Source organism: Prinia subflava, chromosome 2 (genome assembly GCF_021018805.1).
Source record: "Prinia subflava isolate CZ2003 ecotype Zambia chromosome 2, Cam_Psub_1.2, whole genome shotgun sequence".
NCBI classification, from domain to species: Eukaryota; Metazoa; Chordata; class Aves; order Passeriformes; family Cisticolidae; genus Prinia; species Prinia subflava.
In genome coordinates this window covers 58,259,261-58,283,482 of record NC_086248.1, presented here as the reverse complement: position 1 = coordinate 58,283,482, position 24,222 = coordinate 58,259,261, and the positions used below count along the sequence as shown (strand labels likewise).

Below are 24,222 nucleotides of genomic sequence, written 5' to 3'. Positions count from 1 at the left end.
CGGACGGCCCCTCAGCTCCCTCCCGCCCCTCGCCTCGCTGGCAGTGACGAGCGCGCCAGGCCGTGACGGACCCCTTAAACCTGCCCGACAGAGAGACCGGGAGCGCCGGTACCGCCGCCATCTTGCTCCGCCCCCCTCGGCCGGCGCTCCGCCCTCGCCCAGCCCCCTCCCGGAAGCGGGCCCGAGCGGCAGCCGGACGTTATTGGCGCGCGGGCCGCGCCCCGCCGCGCGGCGGCGGACGGGCGGGGCGTGTCGGCCCGCGCGCCCTGGCGGGGCCCGGCGGGCGGTGGGCGGGGCCGCGGCTCGCGCGGCGGAGAGCGGCGCGCCCCCTCCCCCAGGTCAGTGCTGGCGCGCGGCGGCGGCGGGAACCGCCTCGCCCCTCCCGCCGCGGCGGCGGCGGCGGGCGCGCGCGCGGGGCGGGGGAAGGGAGGGGAAGGAGGGCCGGGCCGGCGGCGCAGCGGGTGCCCTTGGCGGGCCCGCGCCCGGCCGGAGCTGCGGCGGAGCCCGCGCTGCGGCAGGGGAGGGGTGCGCAGCCCCTCTTGGGACAATCCCGGGGCGGCGGGGCCTGCCGCAGCGCCCGCGGGAGGGGTGTGGGCGAGCCGGGGCGATTTCGTCCACCCTTCCCGACGCTCCGATCCTGCCACGAGCGGGAGGGGCCCCGCGACGGTCCTCGCAAGGAGGACGCAGTTTCGGGGCGAGCACGAGCCCTGCCTGTGGGTGTGAGGGGTGATTCCCAGCCCCGTATCTCCCCCACCTCAGGATGCCCCTCTGGCGGCCGGAGCGGGGCGGCCACCGGGCGGCTCCCGCGCCACCCCCCGTGTTCAGGTGTCGCTGAGCGGGGGTGACGCAGCAGCGGCGGCGGAGGCCGCGGGCCGGGGCTGGGGGGGCCCGGCCCCCCGCCCGCTGCCGGCGCTGCATTCCGCGCCCGCCAGGGGCGCCCGCGAGCGGCGCGGGGCGGGGGCGGCCCCGGCGGCCTCGCGCTGCCAGCGCGGGCGGGGCGGCCTCGCCTTCCGATTGGTCGGCTTGGGCCCCGCTGGGCCCGCCCCCCCGTCACGCAGCCAATAGGAGCGGAGGCCTCGTTCCCCTGCCTCCCCCAGCGCTTGCCGCAGGGGCGCTGCCGGGGCCGGCGCGGCCGCTGTTTTCTTGGGCGAAGGGCGGCAGCGCGGGGGCAGGGAGGGGCCGGAGTGTCCCGGCAGCGCGGGGGCAGGGAGGGGGCGGAGTGTCCCGGCAGCGCGGGGGCAGGGAGGGGGCGGAGTGTCCCGGCAGCCGCCTCTGGCGCGCCCCGGGGGCATCCGGACTGCGTGGGCTGGGCAGAGCTCGCGGGCTGGTCTGTGCCGGTCCGGTCCGCCCGCCGGCGGAACGGGCCCGCCCTATCCGTACGTGCCGGTGGCTGTGCCGCAGCAAGCCGGGCCTCCCGGCCGGGGAGCCGACGGGCGTGGCTAAAGTGTGCCGTATGCTGAGGAGACGTTGGAAAATAAATCCCAGTTCCATGCTTGCTGCTCGGAGGTGGCGCCTCCTGCCCTGTTGTGGTCGCCCTTCGTCCCTCGTTCTTCTCGGATTTCCGCGTTCCGTTCGTTGTGGCTTGGTGCCTCTGGTGCCACAGGTCTGACGCTCAGGGCCCTGGATGGAATTCAGGCTATATGATCTCCCTTTTCTTGCAACTTTCTGTAAGCCTATGCAGCTGAAAAATCATTCCTGGCATTATTGATCCAGAATGAGGTTGTGTTGGCTAGCAAAGTAAACAAAACCTTTTTGAGTCTTTTTCTGCCACTTAACCCACACTGCTGGAGACCCCTTTAACCCTTGCTCTGGCTCTGCACTACCTGGTTGCAGTTCCTGAGTTTCTGTCAGCTCTTTTTGTCCAGGAGGTATCAGGCTTTTAAAAAGGTAAATAGGCCTTGTACTGGGCAGGGTTGCTTTTTAAAAACAGAACATGTTTAAAATGAAAATAATAGTAGTGTGCCAATAACAGGTTTCTAAATGGGGCAAAAATGTACGAGTGAAGAGCCTGTAAAGATAAAAACTTAAGCCCAGTATCAGTTCATCTAGGTATCCTTGTCAGGATGGAGGGCTTGTTCCACAGCACACACCATGATTTGCTCTTTAATTAAAATGTTTATTTGAACTATTATGTTAAATCTATTTTTAGTATTGAAGATCCTCCTTAAGTTTTTGAAAAAAATATCTGAAATGGGTGGATTTTTGAACTAGGCAGCTTAATGACTTTTTGTTAATAACTTGCTGAGGATGGATTTTGTGTCATAAGGGAAATGTTTTTGATTAAGGAAACCAGATGAGGGCAGGGACTTGTCACTGAGTTTTTTCAACAAATGAAACATGTCGACTGAGGTACTGAGTCTGTGAATATTTTTGTTCTATTAGCTCACACAATGTAGTATAAATATAGTAGGGTTGCTCTTAGTCTGAACTGCCTGCATAAGGACTCTGTTGTGTTTCAGCTGCACTGTGGCTCTGCAGGCAGGCCTGGTGGTCCCTGTAGCACCAGGATGTGCTGGAAGGAGCAGGGCTGTGAGTGGGCTCCATTTTCGCTGTGGTCAGGACAGATGGCTGGGGCTGGGTCTGTGCTCAGCTGTTCATGGCACAGCAGCTGGTGCTGAGCTGGTGTGTGTGTTCTGTAGGTGACATTCCCATACAACCACGTAGTAATCTAGTTGGTTTTTATTATATATCACAATGATTCACAGCATCTGATGTCCTCTTTAACGTGTGTGCTTGCTTCTCACAAGCAGTGGGGTTACTGAACGTGCAGGCTGCTGCACAGAATGAGCAGCCAGAGGAAAAGATGCCTGCTTGCATATTGACACAGCAACCAGCTTTATTTTTTCGCCACTTGTTGCAAGCACACAGATGTGTTTTGACCTTAGAGTGTTTCCATAGGATCAAAAAGATCTTTTTATTCCCACCAATGTCATGTGCTGAGGAGTACTAATACATACAAGAGTAATATGGACCACCTTTTAGATAAGAGAGAAATAATATTATTTCTTTCCAAAATGTTGATGGATGATTTTGTTTGTTTTAAATACGGTTCAGAGGGAAGAAATGACACTGAAACTTCTGCACCTTCAGACAAGATCTTTCCACGCTTTGACAACGATATGCCAATGCCAAAGCTTTAGCAAAACTGGATGTCTACTATTAAAGCGGGATAATGAAGTTGAAAGAACAGCTCACAGAACAGCAAAGTCTTGGAATTTGTATACACTGAAACCTGCGTTCCCTTGGTTGACAAGTCAATGTGTGCAAGTCAGGAATTGGCATTTTCTCCAAGGATTTCTGTCCACTCTGGAAAGAAATGTTTATTATCAGAGTGGGGAGGGGTTTTTCTCATCCTGGAGACGTTTGGGTGTGACGATGATGGAAAACTACAGGCTCTATACAGAGTGGATCAAAAAGCTAAGGAACACATCATCAAGATTTTATGGAGTTGTATCAGCTGGTAAAATTGTCCCCAAACCCGGTAACCAGCCAGTTAAGAGGCCACCAAAGGCACCAAGGACCAAGCAGCCATCCAGAACGAACCTGCCATTCTCAGATATAGAGGTGAAGTATAACATTTACAGTCTCTGTGACATTGAGGGTGTGCATCAGTTTAATTTAGATTCAGGTTTGGGTTTAGATGAACATTTTCATGAAATTAACATAATTGTTTGGTGAGGAGGACCTCATTATTTATAGTAGTGTTGGAGCTTTGGAAATAGAAGCAAGAATAGAAATTGGCATGTCTGGTATTTGGAAGGTAAATGGGAGTTTACTTGCAATGTGTTAACAGAAGTGGAGGGAAGATGAGTGGTTATTACAAAGTGGAAATGTGAAGTGCATTAGAAATAGTTTTGACCGGTGCTTTCAAATCACATTTTCTATTGAGAAACAAAGTCTAGCTTTCAGAATAATTTAACTTTCTCTGCATTTCCTTGCTTATCCAGATCTACCCAGTTTTAAGGTTTCACTCAAACAGAAATAAAAGTGAAAGTAAATAGTATAAAGCTTATATTCAGATTAGGTTTTAGGTGGGAAATGAATGTGCAAGTGTAGCCTGTGTTACCTGAGAAAGATCATTCCATGTGTAGAAATAGCACCCTGATGATCTGAGGTGTACAGAGGAAATACAACAACACACTGTTCTAGATGTAGTGAGGTACGATAAGGAAGAACAGTGAATGTTTGTAGCCATTTCTCCTTAGATAGCTCTTAGCCAAGCCAGGCCTTAAGTACACTTGGACATAGGATTTCCGTGGTGAATCGTGGTATCGGATACGTTACTGTTCTCCTCTGTCTAAAACAACTGAGTTCCAGGGTGCTCTTAGTAAAATAGTATGATAGGTGAGACTGAAACAAGCACGGTGCCTTCAGAAATAGCTTCCATCTTGCAAAATATATTTATGTGTTCTACTGAATTTGAGCAGAGAAAAGTTTTATCAAGTTCTTGCCTTCTCATAGCTTCCAATTAGTATTTTGTGTGGTAAGCAGGTGTATGCCTTAGTGTAACATAAAGAGGTAGTTATAGACAATTTAGTTCCCATTCATATTTTTATGTTGCTTTGGAAGAGCAACATGAGAGTGAAAAATATTAGTCCTGAAACACTATGTAATGTTTCCAGCTTCTTATCATGCTGTGACATTACATTCAGAGTTTGATTCTTCTTGGTCTTGGGTGAAGTGACAACATTTTTGATGACAGCATGGAATGCAAACAGTTTCTTTGATTGATATTCCATATCTATGTGCAAATGACATGCAGTGCTATCTTTAATTTTTTCCATTGTGAAGAAATGGAGAAAATACTGCCTGAAACACTAAAATAATAATATACTTTCTGAGGAAGCTTTTGTATGCCAAAGTGCTGGGCCAGAAATTGCCTCTGGTATTGCAGACCATAACGCTGAGGCCATTGCCTTGGGACATCTCCTTCCCATCTTCTGCCTCTGGAGACGGCAGTTGCAGGGCCACTCTAGAGATTCTGAGTTGGAGAGCCCTGAGGATCTGTGGTGTTTCTGTGTGGAAGGGCCTGGCAGCTGGCACCTTTCTTTTACAGAGCCCTTGGTGACTGAGATCCTTCCCATCCGCCCCAGCACTGGTCTTCATAAGTTTTCACAGGCAGAGTGCTGGGCACCAGCAGTGATAAATTGTTGTACAACCAGTTTTCCGGGATAGGTAGAGGAGTTCCTTGAAAGCAGTTAAGTGGTTTATTCAGTCCGTCAGTGAGTGGTACCACTACTTGGATAACCTGGTACGATCTGATGGCAGGAAAAGTCTCTGAGCTGATTCTTAATGCTACAGACATCTAGCATAGAAATGGCTTGAAATTCAGGCAAAGACATAGTATGTACTACACTTTATCTAAAGACTGATTCCTGTGGTGATACAAGGACTAAAGTTCATCCTACAAGTTTTCTTTCGTAAAATTTTTTGTATTCTAAAAGTGGAAGAGATGGACTAAGGGGAGTTATGATTCCATGAGCCTGTACAGTTGTTGGGGGCATGATGATACAGAAAATGAGTTGTCAATGTACTTAGCTGTCCTTAGGAGCAGCCATCCTGTGTGCTGCTCTGAACAGAATCTCCATAACGCTGTAGGCAGAAAGGAGGAGCGGGTGAGTAGCTCGAGTTGCTTTCTAGCTCCAGTACAGATGCTGTATTTTGGGGTTTTTGAAGATTGCAGGTGAAAGTGTTGTAGCAGAAAACATGGCATTAAGGTTGATCAGCCATTTAACACATCTATTTTTGGATTAGCTGAGTTACCTGATCAGAGTATATTTTTTTGGCTGTCTCTCCATCAGCACCCATGGACACATATTTTAAGTGTCTTAATCACAAATTATGCCTAAGATGAATGTTTTCTATTAAACAAGATTTTCATAAATATGTAAGTAAAACAGTACATTTTAACAAAAAACCTCCAAACCCAAAAGTAGTTCATATCCAAAATGTGATTTCAGGCATGTAGCTTAGTGGAAAACCTCTGGTTGTAACTAAATGAGAAATGTAGCAATTGAAACTAAAATTGCACCTGTAAGACAAAGTCAATCGTGTAGTGCATTTGCCTTAAAATGAAGAATAGCCCAAGTAATAGTGGGAAGCACAGAGCAGGATAGAGATTTTCAGATTGTATAACTACAAGATGAGAATTTGCTCCCTTAACTCTTGACAGAAGTTTCATGGCAGAGCATGTGTACTTAAAATAACCAAAGCTTTTTGGAGGAATCTTCAGATTCAGATGTATAATTGGCACTGGTGATTCAGCAGTTGAGAGTGGATTTATATAGTTGAAATTGTGATAATGAAACTTGATGCTTCAAGGGAACTGAAAACACAGTTCTGTTCCACTCTTAATTCAGCCTTCTAACACAGTTATGGGAATATACCTACAAAATTACTCTCTAAACAGTATACTTACTTTGAAAGCTTATTTTCCACTAGTGGTTGCTGAATTAAGATGATGTGTAAGCAAAGCTTTGGATGTGATAGTAGAATGTAGACATTAAAAAACAGAAGTTGAAATGTGCGGTGGTGATTCTAAGGGTTGGTGACAGCCCCCCCGCCAGGAGCAGAGCCCCTCTTGCAGCTTTGCTCTTTGACAGTGTACGAGTGCTGCAAGAACGTAACTTGGATTTTAGGTTGAAGTATATTGTGAGCCTAAATGCCTGCAGATGAGCACAGTTCTTTTGTTCATTTGTTGTTAGTTACATCCCCATTTGTATTAGTTACAAAAAGCTGGAAAGTGACTGATCCACAGTGAGACATTGCTTTCTGGATATTTTCCACTACACTCTACTAAAAAACAATTTCGTGGGTCATACATGGTATCAGAACAAAGAAATACACTCCAAATGAGTAGTAGAATTTGCCAATCAGTTTATTGTGACTTGAGTAATCAAGAAAATCTCACATCTCCTGGCGAGCCAGCGCCACTTTAGCAGTTATGTCTTTGCCTGTGGCAGCTGTTTAGGACATGGGGACATGGGGACATGGGGACATGGGCACGGGCTGGCCGGGTGCGCTCCCCGGTGCGGGGTCAGTGCAGGCCGTCAGCGCCGGAGGCGGCTCGGGCCGGGCAGGGGCGCTGGGGATGTGCAGCACTTCAGCGGCCCCAGGGCCGGTGACTCTCTGTGCTGCAGTGGCACAACACCGTGCTTGTGGCTGGAGCTTCTGCTTGGTAAACAGACAGGGGTAGTCAAACTCCTTTATCTTTGAAACTGATGTTAAAACTGCTATCGGAGGTGTCTTGCCTCTGGTTTCAGTGGCCAGCCAAGTATGCCATAAGCCGTGGGATGGGAGAGCAACAGCAAGTGCAGCTCTGCTGTTCAGGTATTTGACCAGCATTTAGGGAAGAGGGGTTGTCTTTGTGCCTCTGGCACAGAGTTTTTTGTTGTGACTCCACTCGTGCCACCTGACTTCTCAGTGTGGGATTTGCTTACCCACTTAACAAGAAGTACATTTGTTAGTATGTGTACACCAGGTTTGGACATCATGGCAATGATACCACAGAACAGTACATAAATTAAAATTGTCACTCTCTTAATAAATTTGAAGCTAACAGTTGTCTTATTACCGTCTTGCTTCAGCCTTGCCCTAACTCAAATCTCTATTCCTTTGGCACAGAATCTGATGCAGTGCACAGCCTTTGCAACAGCAGATGAATATCATCTTGGTAATCTGTGTCATGACCTGACTTCACATGGATATGTTGAAATAACAAGTTTGCCTAGAGGTAGATTTTTGAAATATATTAAATGCAATATTATATCTTGGGAAATAAAATATGTGTGAGGGATATAATTTTTTATAACTTTATGTATTCTTATTCTGATAATATCATGAATATATCATACTGCCTGTAAAATTATTTATTTGCCTAAAGATTCTATTTGCCTAAAAATCCCCACATTTTAATTAATTTTTCAGTAGTGAGGTAGTGCAGTACATTAGCTGTCACAATTTTGTAATTAGAAGTGTTGCATCTGCTTTCTGTACCCTGATTTTTATTAATGTAAATCACAGAGTTGGAGAGGAAAGCATGCAAGAGAGACTCTTGCAGACTAAGTGAAATGAAAAAGATACACACATAAATGTTTAGTTCCAGTAAAGAGAATGCTGTTGATACTTCTTTATTGGGCCAAGTATATCCTAGCAATTGTTGAATGCTTCACCAGACCTTCAGCAAAATAATTGATTCCGGTTTCTATAGAAAGTTTCTCTGAAGACTTGGGAAAGTATGACTTGGAAATAGCTGTGCTATAGTACAAAAGAAGAACAAATGGATCCTATTATAGCTTAAGGAACCTCATGCCCTGGAACAACTCTGATTTTCATATGTTAGTAGTAGAACACCTTTTCTTGTTCCTTTGAAAGAACAGATTATATGAAGCTAGGAGAAGGACAGGCAGTTCATGGACATTTCAGTAGGGCTTATGAAAAACCTATCTGCCTCTCAAATAATAACCTAAGTGCAGTAATACTCCAGTGGGTCTCTTTCAAGCACAAGATTTGCTAATAATTGGCTTGTTCAGAAAGATGAACATGAAAGACAATACCTACTGGAGTATAGACTTCATGTTTCTTTGTAGTTTCTTTGTATTAAAACTAACCCTGGTTTCACAGCTTTAGGATAGAAACTTTGTACAACCCCCAGCATGACTGTAAATTAAACGTTACTGTTGATGTTATTTTACCCTGGGAGTGTCAGTTTTGCCTGTTCCTTTTATTTCTTCACAGTGTTTTTGACTCATAACAAGGACTGTTTATCAAAGGTTTGGAGGAAGTAATGATGAAAGGATATTGGATTTTGCCAGCAGATCTGAAGTGTTGTGATGGTTGGCATGTGCACGTAGCAGTGATTCGTTACCAAGCCAAACACCGAATCTGGGAAAATAATTTTTAAAAAGATTACCACATAGAAATCTAAAACAGCAGTTACTGTGTGAATTTGTTTCTTTGTAGTGTTTTTCCAAAGCATTTTTCTTGTTTTTGACCTCTTTAAAAACATTTTAGAGGCAGATCTTGCACCTCCACTTAAAGTGGACCAAATTCTCTTCAATTGTGTGTGTTTTGGCTGGAGTGGATAAATAAAGATATGGCTGGCATTTAGAAAGGCAAATGAGAAAATGTAGACAAATGCTACTTCCATTATGAACTCAAACTTCACACCTAAAACTGCTCTATTTATTCATCCAATGATGTGTTTCTGAACTGGAATAGGAAGTGGAATGAAAGTCTTTAAGGGGTCATTCAAGCCAACTGTGTGGTCCCAATTCAGATATTGGCAAAAGTGTATCTGATACTTGGTCATCATTTTCTGCTGCCTCAGTCTACCTGGCCTCTGTGGCCTGAGCAGTAAAGCAGAAATTAGCATTTGTACACAGGCAGAAGTAACAACATTTGATACCCTGTCACTTGACTTGTGATTTTTCCTCCAAAGGCATTTAAAATTTTAAGGCTTAGCTGTTAGGCCCTGCAAAATCTTTGTGAAGTCTCACTTTAAATAGAAGTAGGGGACTTTTCTGGTCTAGCTTCCACTAGTGCTGCAACAAAACAAGTCATGCTGGTTTGGAACCACATCAGGACTTCTAAAACTTTATCTGTATTAGTGAGTGGCACAGTGGAGAAGATTTGTAAAAGAAAAATCAGACCCCTCTTTTGAGAACCCAGTAACCAAATTTTGTAAGCTTGGGGATATTCTACTTGTAACAGATGCCCCATTAGGGGTTGGAATACCACAGGAACATTTTTTTGAGCTTCTCTTTCATTTTAATTTAATGCAAAACCCCTCACATTCTATGTCCTGTTGTGAAGTGCACATCAGAAGTGTGGTAAAGGAGGGTGGGTGGAAGATTTGTTTCAAAAGCACACTTGTGATGTGCAGGGAAATGCAGGTGGAGGCTCTCCCGTTTTGGGGATACACTCTTTCAAATTTCTGACTGGCAAAGCCAAGTCAGCATAATTTGAGTGCAGATTAATCCCTTAGTGTATAGAAAAGAAGAAAAGCTTCCCAGCAAGCAGATTTGAATGGTAATTTGTCTACAGCTGTGCACAGCTTCCATAGTTCTCTCACACTGCCTGTCCACTTCTGTATTCTGTTCCTGATTATTTGCAATGTCTGCATCAGTTTTCTCCTAAGTCTTTTGTTCTTCGAGGCTGCAACCTTTCATTAAGTGAAGGTTCTGGTGAAGTTCCCAGTAGATGCCCAGTCGGTCTAGAATGTGACAGTTTGGAGAAGCAGTGGAGTTTGATATTGTAATTGGTCCCCGGAAAGTATTTCTATCGGAAAAAAAAAAAGTGGGACTGGCTGATGTGTTAGTATGCAATTGTTGAATTACAAGCTTACAGCTATCAGCTGTCATGTTTAGAAGTTTGACTAATTACTCCATTTTTTCACTTATTTCAAACCAGATGCTGCAAATGTTTTGGTGGTCAGTACTGAGAAATGTGCAAAAGAAGATGATCCTGGCATGATTTTTTTCTTTAGGTAAGCTATAAATCATGCTCAAAACATTATGTCATTAATAGTAATGGTGAAGGAAGTAGTGCAGCTTGCTAGATCATTGTACCATGTTACCTCATGAAACTCAAGGAATAACTGTCCAGTCAAAATGATATAAAAATAATCAGAATTATTTAAATGGTTAAAAAACACCTTCTCATGGTTTTTTGTGGAAGTATAGTTAAAAAGCAACTAGAATGTAATTTCTGTGAAGATAGTTTTAAGTTTCTTGATTCACAATGACAACAATTGCCACTGTACAATTTGAGTATTCCATTAAAATACATTTAAAACAGTATGGTTACACTCAGTTTTTCCTTGAATTCACAGGGAAGGGGCTGTTGTATTTTGGAATGTGGAAGAGAAAAGTGTAAGTAAAGTGAAACTTGGTTAAAACTGCATAAGCAGGTGTTTTGTCAGTCTCACAAAGCTCAGTATGCTGGAGGTTTGTTTGGGAGATTGATCTTTCTATGAAGGAAAAAAAACCTGATTCTTCTCCAATGAGTGCAGGTTCTTGCCTGCTATACTGCCCTCAAGTGTGTGGGCTGCTGTTACATCACCTTTGAAACTCATCTACTTAAGACAAAAATCTGAAACCTTAATCTAGTGAGACTGACAAAAAGAAAATTCTTGCAGCTCTACATCCTGAAAAAGTACATCAGAAAAATCTACCTGTGAATGATTGTTTGAAAAGCACTAATGTAACAGAAAATATGTTAAAAGGATCATTCCATTCTATTCCATTTTAAGTCAAAACTATGAAAAGACCTATGTTTGTATAATTTTGAAAGAGAAAAAAGTATTATAAGGAATTCTTTAATATTGTTCTGTGTTTTTAGCAGCTAGCAATTTTCCTGAAGGAAGTATTTTATTGATTGGTATAATTATTAAGTATGTTGCTGACATATTATATTTTGGTGATCTTTGCTGACCTAGAAGGGTATGCCAGAGGTATATCTATTTTAATGACTATATTTCTAGTTATTTAATGTTTTAAATGTATTTTTACTATTGGGGTTAAACTGGATTCTGCAAAAAGTATTGATCTTATCTGCAGACAGAGTAAGGTAAATGAAATGGTGTATTAAATAGATGATACTGATGGACAGACATTCACAGAAGGATTTTCATTACGGTAAATGAAAACACCGAGCAGTTGTTTCTGTATGTGATCAATTTCTAGATTCAAGTTCACTTGTTCTGTTTCAGAAGTGGAATGTTTCTGATTCCCTGTCTGTTTTGGGGGTGTCAGTGTGTCAGGTGTCCTAGAAAAAGACACCAGTTCTCCCTTCAAACCTTGCCTGTACCACTCTTAGGATGCCATGGCTGTAACTACACTCCTGATTCACAAGCATTACTGAAGAGCAGCTGACTGAACTCCTGGTGATCTTTGAGTTGGACACCTCAGCCCACCAGAGCACTCTGAAAATTCTGCTTTTGTTGTACATGCTTAAATACCTTTGAAAATTTGATACTTTGTTTTCCTGGTCAATACTAGTACCAGTAGTTGGTCCCTTGCTAGCTTTATTTATAAAAGAGGAGGAAAAATGCCTCTTTCTGCTTGTTGAAATTGTCAAAGCTTTAACTGCCAAACAACTTGCTCAAATAGAGGAAGGATTTCTATGGACATGCTTTAATGAACTGAAATGAAAGGAGAAAAACCCCAAACTGTTTCTGTAAAACAGAAACTGAAAGTAATTCAATAAAACAGAATGCAGAGTATCACTGCAAATGGACAAAAGTACCCCAGAATGACTAATAGGAGAAAAAAAACTATTTTAAATGAATAGACACTTAACAGGAGAAGTAACATACAGACTGATCACAAAAAGAAATATAAAATACTAAGTAGCAGTTTCAAATACCTGAGTAGGAAGGTTGTACAGCAGCTTCCTTACCAAAATAGCAAGGGCAAAAAGAAAAACCAGCTTTGGGGTTTTTTAAAAAGGAAATTGTGTGACGTAAGTGCCCATAATAGCAAGAGTTTGCAGCTAGTGACTCCAGAACATCTAATTAATTTTACTGTGTCACAACTAGTCCCTTCTATAAAATTAGGTTGGGCCTAGAAGCAGAGTGAGGTTTGCACTGCTGAACTGTCCCTGGACACTGCTGTTTGGCTGAGGTGATTGGCCTCAGAGCAGACACTTCCTCTGTTTTCATACCCTTTTTTATCACAAGACTTGAATTATATGGCAAGTCTTAGTCATGCTAATATTGAATTCAGGATTATGAAAGGAGCAGTTTCAGCTGTAGGGTTGAGGGGTTTTTTCAGTGAAAAATGTTACTGTGTTACAAAATTCTTGAAAGCAATGAAGAAAAGCTAGCAGTCCAAAGAAAATCCCTCTAGCAAGTGATCCAACAGATTTTTTTAGAGTACTTAACCTGGAGAATATGCTTTATGAAAAATTTACAGGGTACAGTTTTGTGCTAAAAGATTAACTATGATCTTTTGTTTTAAAAAGAGAGTGCTTTTTAAGTATGACTTAGTAGAAGATTGAATTCTTTAAAGAATTGAGGCATCAAAAGTGTATTGTGGTTTTGTGGTTTGGTTTTTTATTGGCTGTTGGGTAGCTAAATGCCTTTTAAAAATGTGTAGTGAGTGCTTTTTTTAGTTCAGAATTCGTTCTAATTGTAGATGATTTTTTTGATTGGAGCCTTGTAGAATAAAGAAAGGAACAAGGGTGAGAGATCTTAAGTCAGGTGTCAGAAGAGGAAGTTTGTGAGAGAAAAGGGCTCTTTCTTCCTGCATCAGGTTTTAGTGTGCTGGAGAATAAAGGAGCAATGAGATTACTTGTGCAAGTAAAATTGCACATTTAACTATTTACAAGGATGAATGTGGCAGCTGAAACAATTTTTCCAGATTTCTGTAGTGGTAAAAGTTTTCTGTTTCTGACCTCTGGTAGCTGAAACAAGACCACTGATTTCAGCAGCAATCAAAAACAGAACTACTGATTTAGCAGCAAACTAGTAATTTTATCAGAAACAAACACCTAATGTACTTAAAAAGATTCATTCCCACACTCAGACATCTGCCAAAATCTAGTACAGCACATTGTTATAATACTGAATACATCTGTGTGTCCTTACTGCTGCTGTGGTTAATCCTTACCCTGTTCCATGTGTGCCCATATAAAATGGCATTTCGGTTTTCCCAGCTTCCTTGCAGTTGTTCGTAGCTACAAATTCTTCTCAAACCACAAATAGTTTCAGAAGTAAACTATGTTAATAATAACTTCATTATTTAGCACACCTCTTCATTGTTAGGTAAATAACTTCAGCATGAAGGTTGCATTCATCAGCCTGCCCTGTGCAAGTTCTTGGCAGAGTGATAATTTACTGCATGGTAACTATTGCTGCAACTGTCTCCTTAGATGAAGAATATCATGCGAGTGCTAGAGCAGCATGAAATTCAGCCATACGAAGTTGCACTGGTCCACTGGGAGAATGAAGAGCTGAACTATAGAATAGGAGAGTAAGTATCTTCAGGCATTCTGTATATAAAAGCTAACAGACACCTAAACCAAATTCAAGCAGAAGTAATTCAACTAGTAAAAATATACTTGTCCTTACTTTTTTTTTCCAGATTAGTAAAATAAACAGTAAATCTGAGTTGAGAAATATTACTGAAAACATGGTAAACTTGTAGGCAGTGGCCTTTGTGATTTGCTTACACAATAGATCTTGCAAACAAGAAGCCCTGCCCACACAACTCTTCAGCAATCCCAAACAGAAACTATGTATGTCACAGCAAAGAAACTAATGAGCATCATTGAGACGAGTGTGATTTTAAAGAGCATGCTCTGTATAAGCTTTCTCTGTGTATCCTTGAGGTTCATATACAAAGATGTAATGTCTGCATATACTTAATTTCCTAGGAAACTAGCTTGATTATTGTGTAATGATAAACCTGGCAAGTTATCTTCCCTTGTTAAATAATGTTTTTTCATCATGGAAAGAAAATTATCTCTACGGAAATAGTTCACAGTGAAAATGGTTATATAAATCCCCTGTAATTTTCCAACAGCACCAAAAAGCAAGCCCTAGACAGGACATTGTTAATACTAGGATCTGAACTAATGAGGTTCAGCTTATTTAAGGTAACCTGATAAGGAGACAGGTGTGTGGTTTTTCCTGACCATTTGAAAACTGCGTGTACTATTTAGTTGTGTAGTTTGTGATTCTTGATGTCCTCCATTGTGCTTATGCATGTTTCATAGTGAGATTGACATGAAAAATTGAACAAGTCTTTTGTCCCCTTTTCTTTGCTCCTTGCCCCCTATGCAATAGAGGTTTTAGGGAAACTAATATCATAGTGGGGAGGGAGTAAAGTTGATGAGAGTGACAGTGGAAAATGAAAACAGGAAGATAACAGAGGAGCTAAAGAGCAGGAAAGAGGCCAGCAGCCTGCTTACTCTGAATTATCTGTGTGTATGCAGCAATGCTATGGTTGCCATCACAGCTTGCTGCACTTGCACTTACACCTAGAAAATTTGGCCAAAATATTTGTCTCAGACTGAGGAACTCATTTTCAGTGATTTGTTGTGAATATCGTCAGGTTGAACATGAATAAAATGCAAGGATGGGCATAATATGTAAAATGCATACAGATATGGCATGCCTTATCTAAATAAACAACCAGCCTTTCTTGCACTGTCAGTTATTCTTTAAATGTTCCTGTGCTGGTGGCTCTGTCAATGAAGATGCTCCAATCTTGTCTTAACAGAGGTCAGTCAAAGCTCCATAAAGGACAAATCTTGTTAAATTCTGAGCTGGATAGTGATGAAGTTGTTCTGCAGAAATTTGCCTTTTCAAATGCTCTTTGTCTTTCTGGTAAGTTAATATTGTTCTTACCATGTAGTCTATGCTACAGATTTTGTGAAATGTCATTATAAGTGGGACTTGTACAATGACAGGATGGAAAAGACTGGTATCTGGTTTAGACAAACTGTGTAAAGAGTGATTGTGCTTCAGATTGAGGGGATTTATTTTCAATGCTTTTACTGTGTTTTCTGTAAATTGGAATTGCTTTATTCAATGTAAACCATTTTAAAGCTGAACAAAGCACATTAACAAATGTGCTTTGCAAAAGATACACATTCTACTGAGCATCCTGTTCCCCACCCTTGAGAACTATCCTAGGATAACAATGAGTGTAGAGTTCAGTATTAGAAACCTCTCAGTAATCTTGGATCATTCATACTGACATCATTTCCTCTGACAGAAAAGCCAGATGCCAGCTGAAGAAGGGATAGAGGGCAGCTATTCCCAGCTGGGGAGGTGTATCAGTAACACATAGGTGGACCAGAGTCACAGATAATGTTTTGCAGGCTTATTAGCCATGGTAGCAGACAGTGGGAGGCACTGTGAAGAAGTCAGGCTCACCAGTGGTGCTGCTTGAGCAAATAACATCTGTCTGCTGCTTCAGACCTTGAATGATGTAGGACGTGGGAGTTAGGAACTAGCAGCAGTAAGGCTGTCCTCGAAAAGGCCTTTAAGGGAAGTCTGCTTTGTCTACTACCTCTACTGCCTTTAGGGTACATTCCAGGATTCCAATAGTATTTTGGGGAAGTGCCCCTTTTCACAGGAGAGAAACAGAATGCACATTTTTGAAGTGCTACATCATTTGATCAAGGAGTGCAATGGAGTAACTAAATGGTTCCTGACTGTTGAAGGAGGACCTTTTGAGAAAAAACCATCATTTTCTTCATAAATCCACGGTATGGGAGATTGCCTCCTAAAAGGGAGCAAGGGATTTATTCCCAGGAGATAATGTTCAATGAAAATAAAGGAGGCAAGTATAGTCCCTATTTATGAACAGCAGAAACCAATTTCTGTCAAATAATGGGTGACAGATGAAATGCTTACTGGCTGTTTCTTTTTCAGGGGCTAAATTTAAAGTCATGTAAGTCAGTGACTTGGATTAGGCCTCTGTATTCAAAAGATGAGTGTGCAAAATGCTCAGCATTGGGTTTACTGCTAGTGTCTGAACCAGATGATACTACTGACTACTACCACAGAAGAGCTTGTGTTGACAGTTAAATCTTCCCTGATTCATTTTTTCTGGTTGAATGGGGTTAATTTTTGATCTGTTGCTACTTCCTTCTTGTCTGAGAATCTGTGGACTAAATAACAAGGCCCCAGTTATCATCTTGTAGAAACATTTTTCTAGGTTCAAGCTGAGGCACAGCAGAATTTGTGTTGCCAATGCCAGTGCTGAACTCAAGCTTCCATAGAGCAGAGTATCTTCAGTAACAGTACACTCACCTAAAAACAAAATGGGAGCTTGCTCAAGTTTGAATTGAGCTTCAACGGGAACAGGTGGTGTGTCTAGATGAGCTAACTCTATGGTTGGAGCACAGTGCATCAGTACTGCACACATGGGGAGTGAGAGCTGTGCAGGACACTAGAAGTGCAGTGGAGGCTCCTGAGGTGCCACATGAAGTCAGCCTGATGCCAGCATAGCTCGTTATCTCCAGCCTCCTTGGAATGTAGTTTGCAGAGGGCTAGAGCACCATCCAGTGAAGCACCTGGATACACAACTTCTGAGCTGAAGCAAAAACTCTCCAGGATCTGATCACTTGGAGAAGAAAGCTGCGCTCATGGTGAAGCTGGTTCTGTGTGCAGAGCTGTGTCAGTGCCCAGCCCAGATCTGGTACATGAACAGTGATTGTGTAGTACAAACTGTAACTTGCTGCAACTAATGGCTGTAAGCACTGACAGGTCCTGAAGCAGCCTGTTGACAGATTTAATTACAATTACTTGAAAGCATTCGTACCTCTCACAGTCTTCTGCTTTGTCATCTCTGTGTTGCAGTAAAGCTGGCTATTTGGGAATCGTTACTGGATAACTTTGTGGAATCTATCCAGTCAATTCCTGAGGTGAGGTCTTGTTTGTGAGTCTCCCCTCCTTTTCTCCTGTGTTTTGTGAAAGATCAGTCCAGATGTTGCTGAGGATAGGGCAAAACAATTGAATGTTCAACACATGTGATGGTAAATCCATCAGTGTAGAGAAGCTCAGAACACCTGCAAAGTGGTCAGACAAACTTCATCAGCCTTTACAGGGCTGGGAGTGGGGTTCTGCATTGTGATGTTTCCCATGTTGTGCCACTGCCACTTGCTACTGGTGCAATGTATGTGTAACAGGTCAAGCAGCATTTAAAAACCTCACCAAACACAGTGTGTGCTAACTTGGGCTGAAAATAATGTACTTTGACTTGAATATAATGAAGAGTTTGAGCAAATTACTTAAAAGTTTTTCAGGAGACTTAATTACAGTACAAAGCCCATATGATGTTGTATATAAAAATGAGATTTGTAGGGTTCAAAAGAGAAAACATTTTATTACTTCTATATGAAGGAAATAAATGCTAATACATTGATTGTTGTAAGGAGAAAGTCTGTAAAAAGGCTAAGGAGTGGCAAGGTAAAAGAACACTGTCATGACTTTAAAATAAAAACAGCAGGAAGGAAAAACAAATGATCTCTTGTTCAGGAAATCATTTATAGAAAATGCCCCAGTATTTCTGTAGCTACTGATGACGTACTCAGTGATTTATTGAGAAGCCTGGATGAACCAGTTGCACGGTGATATTCTTAGAAAGCTAGAGAAGCAAGGCACTAAGCAAACAAAACTTAAATGTTAGTAAGTACAGTATGCATTTAGATTCCAATACACTTCAGGCTGTAAAACTCTGGACTTCTTAACTACCAGTACATGTTACTTGATCAAACACTGAAGAACTTGCTGCTTTTCAGATTCTAAAGTCACGAAGGAAGGTAAAACTCTCTCATGCAGATGTGATGCAGAAAATTGGAGAACTCTTTGCACTAAGGTAAGCTTTTGGGTTACACCCAAGACATTGTATTACACAGAATGTAAAAATTACATTGTGCATGATACAAAGAGCAGAATACACACTAAATAGAGCAGGGTGTGATGGGGTGGGAGAATTCCTTCTTTTGAATGGAGTCTGTGTGCTCTTTACATCAGGGGACCCACTGGCTCACCACTCACTCTGGCATTTCAGCTGCAGGCATTAAGCAGGCAGTACATCATAAATTACCAAATACCAGGCCCTTTTCCCTTCCTGAGTCCAGCAATGTCTCTTAACAAGTAATTACAGTAGATACTATGGCATGTAAAGGATAGGAGGGGAAAGGTGGGTAGATAAAACTGTTAACTAACTGTTAACTACAGCCTAGAGCTGTAAAAATCTTCAGTGAGTTCTGTTCTTCCCTTGACTTACTCAGAAACCACTGCTAAGTTACTAGATTTAATGTATTTTCCTCCCTCAAGTGAAATTGGCCTTTGACAATACAGACCATTACATACTCTAAAAAAAAGGAAAAAAATCCACCAAAATCTCCAAGGTAAAATTGAAAAACAATTCCTATTTCAAACTCTGGGGTTTATATCCTTACTTGAAGGACCGATGAGTAATCAACAATGAAGTTCTAAGTATCCAAAGGTTTATGTTAGCAATATGTTGAAGGCGGGAGATTTTTAGCTTTTAGCCCTTATGATGCTTAGAGCATAGTGTGATTCTGAGGGGTGCTGTGTGCTTACACATCCAGCATGCAGTACCAGTCACATTTAGGAGTTCTGTATTGTTATTTTGTGTACTGCTTCAGTGAGCTGCCAGCATAGGCAGGGACCTCTCTACAGGTATCAAAAATTAAGGAAGGCGATGGGTTGATGAGGCAGCATTGGCATAAGGCAAAAGTCATTTATATTCAAAGCAATTCCACCATAGAGTATTCCCAGAAAAGTTTCAGGAGATATGACCAATTTTAAATAATCACTCCAAATGTATTTTTACTGTGAAAGGAAATTCTTTTCATATTCTATGTAGCATCACAGGAAAATTTTCTTACTTCATTTAACTGCTTGTAAATATTTGCTCCTGTATTCACCAAGAGGAAGCCTGAACTACAGTAGTACCCATTCTTTTCAGACACCGTATAAATCTGAGCTCAGACCTGCTAATAACACCGGACTTCTACTGGGATAGAGAAAAACTGGAAGAGCTTTATGACAAGACTTGCCAGTTTCTCAACATTAATCGCAGAGTTAAGGTGAGTGTCTTATTGTTGTGAGAATCATCCACACTCGGATCAGTCATCCTTGGCCCAGCAGGGTCACAAATTGCTCCATGAATGTGCTGTAATTGCAGAAAGGGAATAAATAATAAGATATTATACACGCTCCCCTCTTCCAGGTGTTCTTAGCCCTCTTGCAGCTTTACCTGGTTTAGGTTAACCTGCTTCACATGAATTGTTTATTTCCTGAGCCACTAAATTAGGCTTTAAATAGTTAGAAGAACTGAGAAGTAGATTCTTCTTACTGACATGATCATGCAAGTCAGTTCTTGAAGTTGAAGGGTGACATAATGTTTACTGCTGAACCAGAATAAGAAGCACGAAAACTACCTCTTGGTGGTACAGCAATCATAAATATTTAATTTTGAGGCATTCCAGAAAGCTGTATCTTCTTTTGCTTGTGACTGTTTTCCCGAGTAGGTATCACCCAGAAACACTTCAGTATCTGTAGATGCATATCTAAATTAATATTCTTTTGGGAGACCTATTGAAATAACAGGTTCCTTTATACTGAAGCTTGTTGCTTGTGCATGTTGTCTTACAGAATTTTCTGTTCTATTAATTTTCTGTTCTATTTTGCAGAGGTGTTAACCCCTTTCTAGTTCTGTCGAGTGTGTTTCCCTCATTAGTGATCTGATTCCATTTCAGGAGTCCAGATTTGTGATGTTTGTAATTGCTTGCAGGTAATGAATGAAAAGCTCCAGCACTGCATGGAGCTGACAGACCTGATGCGGAATCACCTGAATGAGAAGCACGCGCTGCGCCTTGAGTGGATGATAGTAATACTGATCACCATAGAGGTTGGTGGGGCTTCCTTCCAATATGAAGAACATAAGAACAAGTGCAATTTCTATATGTCATAATTTGGGAATCAAGATTAATGCGATGTATGCAGGGATTAGTATTTGTTCTATGCAACTTTCAAATTGCAGCTACAGTTACTTTTCAGATTATCTGGTTTATAATGTAAACTAGTTTAGATTTTTAAAGAAAATAAAAATTCATATCAATGTGTTTACTGTCCCACAGGTTCTGTTTGAACTTGCAAGAGTAGTTTTCTGATGACAGAACAAACTCAGGAAGAAGAAAACAAAAAACAATAGAGAATACAAGACTTGGAAAATTCCAATCACATGCTTCTGGAGAATCATGAAACTGTGTCTCTTGATAAATCTCTAAATCTTCTACTCAAATAAAAAAATCTAAAAATCAGTCTGTGCGCATAATTCCCAACCACTGTACTAATAATGTTAGAGAGGGCTTAACCTATGGATGAATGTCATCTCTGCTGACTGTATTTGGTGAAGGACTCTACTGCTTTCTCCCGTAACAGTTAAAGTGATGCTGAATACTTTGCTACTTTGTGTATTTCTAATTGATGATGTTTTTCCTCATGTTTACCAGCTCACTCTTGGAGAGATGCAACACTGTCCCAAGCTTGGAGGTGGCATTACTATTTGTTCTCCTAGCATGATTTTAATATATGTGGCAGATATATTTAATGTTGTGTTTGATCCCATCAGAAAGTGTTTATATACTTGTATGGAAGTATGTTTATTGAAATGTAGTACTATTTACATTATTTTTTATGTTTAGTATTCATATAGAAGGGAAATTAATTGATCCCAGAAGTCACAGGGACCTATAGCAAAATGGTAAACTAAAGAAAGATTCACAGAATTTCTCTGTCCACCTTATCAGGCTATCTGACTTTCATCAGTATAAGCTTCAAGGAGTGACTTAGCATAGGGTAAGATGTCTTAATTATCCTCCAAGGTAAAAATTTTTCTTCCTAATTTTTAATCTATTCCTAGTCCACAGAGTTTTACTTACCCATGAGAGGATGAACAGATTTTTTTTCCTAGCAACTTCTTTTTCTAAGTGTATTTTCAGAAACTGGTACACAAATGCTGTTTTATCACCTGTTTCAAATTCACTTTGGTCCACTGTCTTGAATAAGGAACAGAACCTAAAGATTCTGTTAAAAGCTCCTGGAGCATCATTAACAAGCCATGATGACTAAATTCTGGCTAAAAATGCAACTATAGTTGCAGTAGCTTGCTGTTCTCTGCTCACCTGAGAGCATTATTTCAGAGTGCAATACTGGACTCCTGTTGAATACATCCAGCAGACAATGGAGAATAGAATAAAGTCAGGCACAGCTAGCAGAAATGTCTGACTGCAAACGCATCCTTTTGCCATCAGTTACAATACACTGCCATGGGTGCCTCTGAAGAAGCAGCTGTTGCTCGTAAGAGCAGGCTTTCTGCACTGGATTCAGAACAGATTGTAGCTGGAGGTCTTGGTTCTGGAATAGCTCCAGTTCCTCTCTGAACTGCTGAGGTCTGAATGGTCAGGCCCTGCTCAGGAAGCAAACTGGTCAGAACAGCTTGGTGACAAAGACTTGGCACTGCAGAACTGCTCTGCATCAGTCGCCTGACTTAGAGAGTCTTGTTAAGAAACAGAACATTACATCTTTTATGCAGCGCGAAAACTTAACAAGCACCAGTTAATTCCAATAACAGAGAATGAGGTTACATTTTAATTCTGATTTCTCCAGCAAATATTTTTCAGGCTTTTCCCTGCCCCCTTTTGAAGTAATACTTACACTCAAGGACATTAGTTTCCATTCATCTCACAGGTAATGTTTCAATATTTCAACTAAATTGCTAAAATGTAAATATGCAGACCAACTGCTTTACTAAGAAAAGTGGTTTTAGCAGTCATTGGAGGACTCCTAAATGCTCTTTAAAAGCATAAAGTGTCTAGGCTTGATTATCTGAAGTATTCTCTCTCAGGACTGTGAGTTACCAACACCTCAAAACAAAGGAAGCGCAGTTACTTTTGAAACCATAAATCAGTTTATTTTGGCACATAAAATCACAGGCATAGAGTCATACTGTACTTCTTGCCAAGCCCCCAACTCTGCTTACTCCACTGAGTGGCTAGTCACAGTTTAAAAAAACCCAAAAGCTCCAGTTAAGGTTTAGCAAACTTTTAAAACTTTGTATCTGTTTTTTTCATGGTGTACACACTGGCAGCTGCATCCAAGCATGAGGGGGTTTTGTTTTAGCAGCTAACAATACAGAGAATCCTCTTGCTGTATTACACACAGAGAACCAAGCTGGGAATTGAGTGCACTGAGAATGTAACTTGAGCTTTCACAGCACAATATACCATAGAGTAAAGCCCTCTGCGACCGCACAGCACGTGGGAAACTCTCCCTGCCTGCAGTCCCTGTTTGTGCTTCAAGAGAGATCCCTTGGGGAGCCTGTGCACATGAACACATGGCCAGACCAGAAGGAAGTTTATGGCAGAGGCAGGATGAGACTCAAGTTCCAGAAGCAACACAAAACTGCCTTACTTGTGAGAACACACCCATCTTTTGCCTGCCTCGCCCACCACATGCTCTCCTGGTGTAACTGAAAACAACTATCTTCACTACAGTCTGCACAGTTTGTCTTCATCAAAATGGGTCTACTCTAACCAGTAAGGGTCACTTGAGGGAAAAAAAGGAAGATGCAATAGCAATAAATGCAGAATATACAAGGAAAACCAGAGAGAAATCCTAAAATATCCAGAACTCTGAAATTTCAACCTTTTTAACAAAATTAAGACTGAACAGTAAAAATCTGTTCATATGGAGCCTTGTTAGACCATTCTTTATAAGGATCCCAACTGTGCAAACTGCTTCTATCTGTTTCTTCTGTCAGATAAGGTAAAGGATAACTTACACATGATTTTCTTTGGCAGATCTGCTGGGAAGTTGTCACAAGAGTAGCAATTTGTAAAACAGCAAGGAATGCTGAGAGCTGTGACTCAGTTCCAGACCTGTTTTTCTGGGGTGACAGCACTCATGGATACAGAGTCAATCGCCTGGGTACAGAGTCAATGCCTGCTCTCTGCGGCACTGTTCACATCAGCTCTGCTGGCTGGATGCACACACACCGCCCTGGAGCTCTGTCACTGAGAGCTGCTTCCTCTGGAATACCTCTCCTGCATGGGTATTAAAAATGCACTTGGGAACCACTGCAGTTTGAATCCCTGTTTTCTGAGGAAAACAACGCATGCAAGTACATACATTGCTGTAACTTTATAGTCAAGCTCCACTAAAAACGTCACTCCAGCTAAGAGGACGTTGTCACATTTGAACTTTACTTGTTAAAAGTGGGCAGGACCCATGTAAAAGGCTAATTTCAGACTAAGCCAAAGGCAGAAAATAGATGGCTAGTCTGCACTGCAAAAACTGTACTTGGGTTACACTAAAAAATCCTGACAGAGATGAGTCTCCTGACAAGAAAAACTACACACACAGTTAAAGCATTTCCTTAAATGACATACATTGTACTGACAAAAGGATAATTATTTCCCCTGGTCTAAACTGTAACTATTCAGCTAGTTTTGTTCACTAGGTGTAGAAACAATTCCTAATCTCCTGATACTAGAAAACCAGCTTAGATCCAGAACAACAAAGATCCATTTCTTCATTTTTTCACCTCATACAGCCTATACAAAAGGTGGCTCACACACCATGGATCTCCTGCACCTCTCAGACCACCAGACTCACCAGCAACAAAAATGTAAAAGCTCAGATCTTGGGGATGACCATTCACCTGTCACAAA

At 41.8% G+C, this 24,222-nt stretch overlaps 2 protein-coding genes across 3 annotated transcripts in view; one reads left to right on the top strand and one right to left on the bottom strand.

Moving 5' to 3' along the window:
- LOC134546875 (damage-control phosphatase ARMT1-like) overlaps positions 1–220 on the bottom strand; it is a 45,913-nt gene extending 45,693 nt beyond the window's left edge. Inside the window, exon 1 of the mRNA XM_063390112.1 lies at positions 72–220. Coding sequence (XP_063246182.1) covers positions 72–121 — 50 coding nt within the window. The 5' untranslated portion in view covers positions 122–220. The remainder of the gene's footprint in view (positions 1–71) is intronic.
- On the top strand, positions 207–20,811 carry RMND1 (required for meiotic nuclear division 1 homolog). 2 transcript variants are annotated; one of them, XM_063390117.1, is made up of 12 exons: positions 1,220–1,603; positions 3,055–3,564; positions 7,624–7,732; positions 10,411–10,486; positions 10,832–10,871; positions 13,873–13,973; positions 15,225–15,331; positions 17,315–17,379; positions 18,256–18,332; positions 19,455–19,575; positions 20,283–20,399; positions 20,629–20,811. In XM_063390117.1, exons 1-12 carry the CDS (start codon positions 1,454–1,456, stop codon positions 20,659–20,661), a joined length of 1,506 nt encoding a protein of 501 aa, XP_063246187.1. In that variant the 5' UTR covers positions 1,220–1,453; the 3' UTR covers positions 20,662–20,811. The 2 variants fall into 2 exon arrangements, with proteins under 2 accessions (XP_063246188.1, XP_063246187.1); XM_063390118.1 differs by lacking the exons at positions 1,220–1,603; positions 3,055–3,564 and adding an exon at positions 207–338.
- Positions 20,812–24,222: the final 3,411 nt, after the last annotated feature.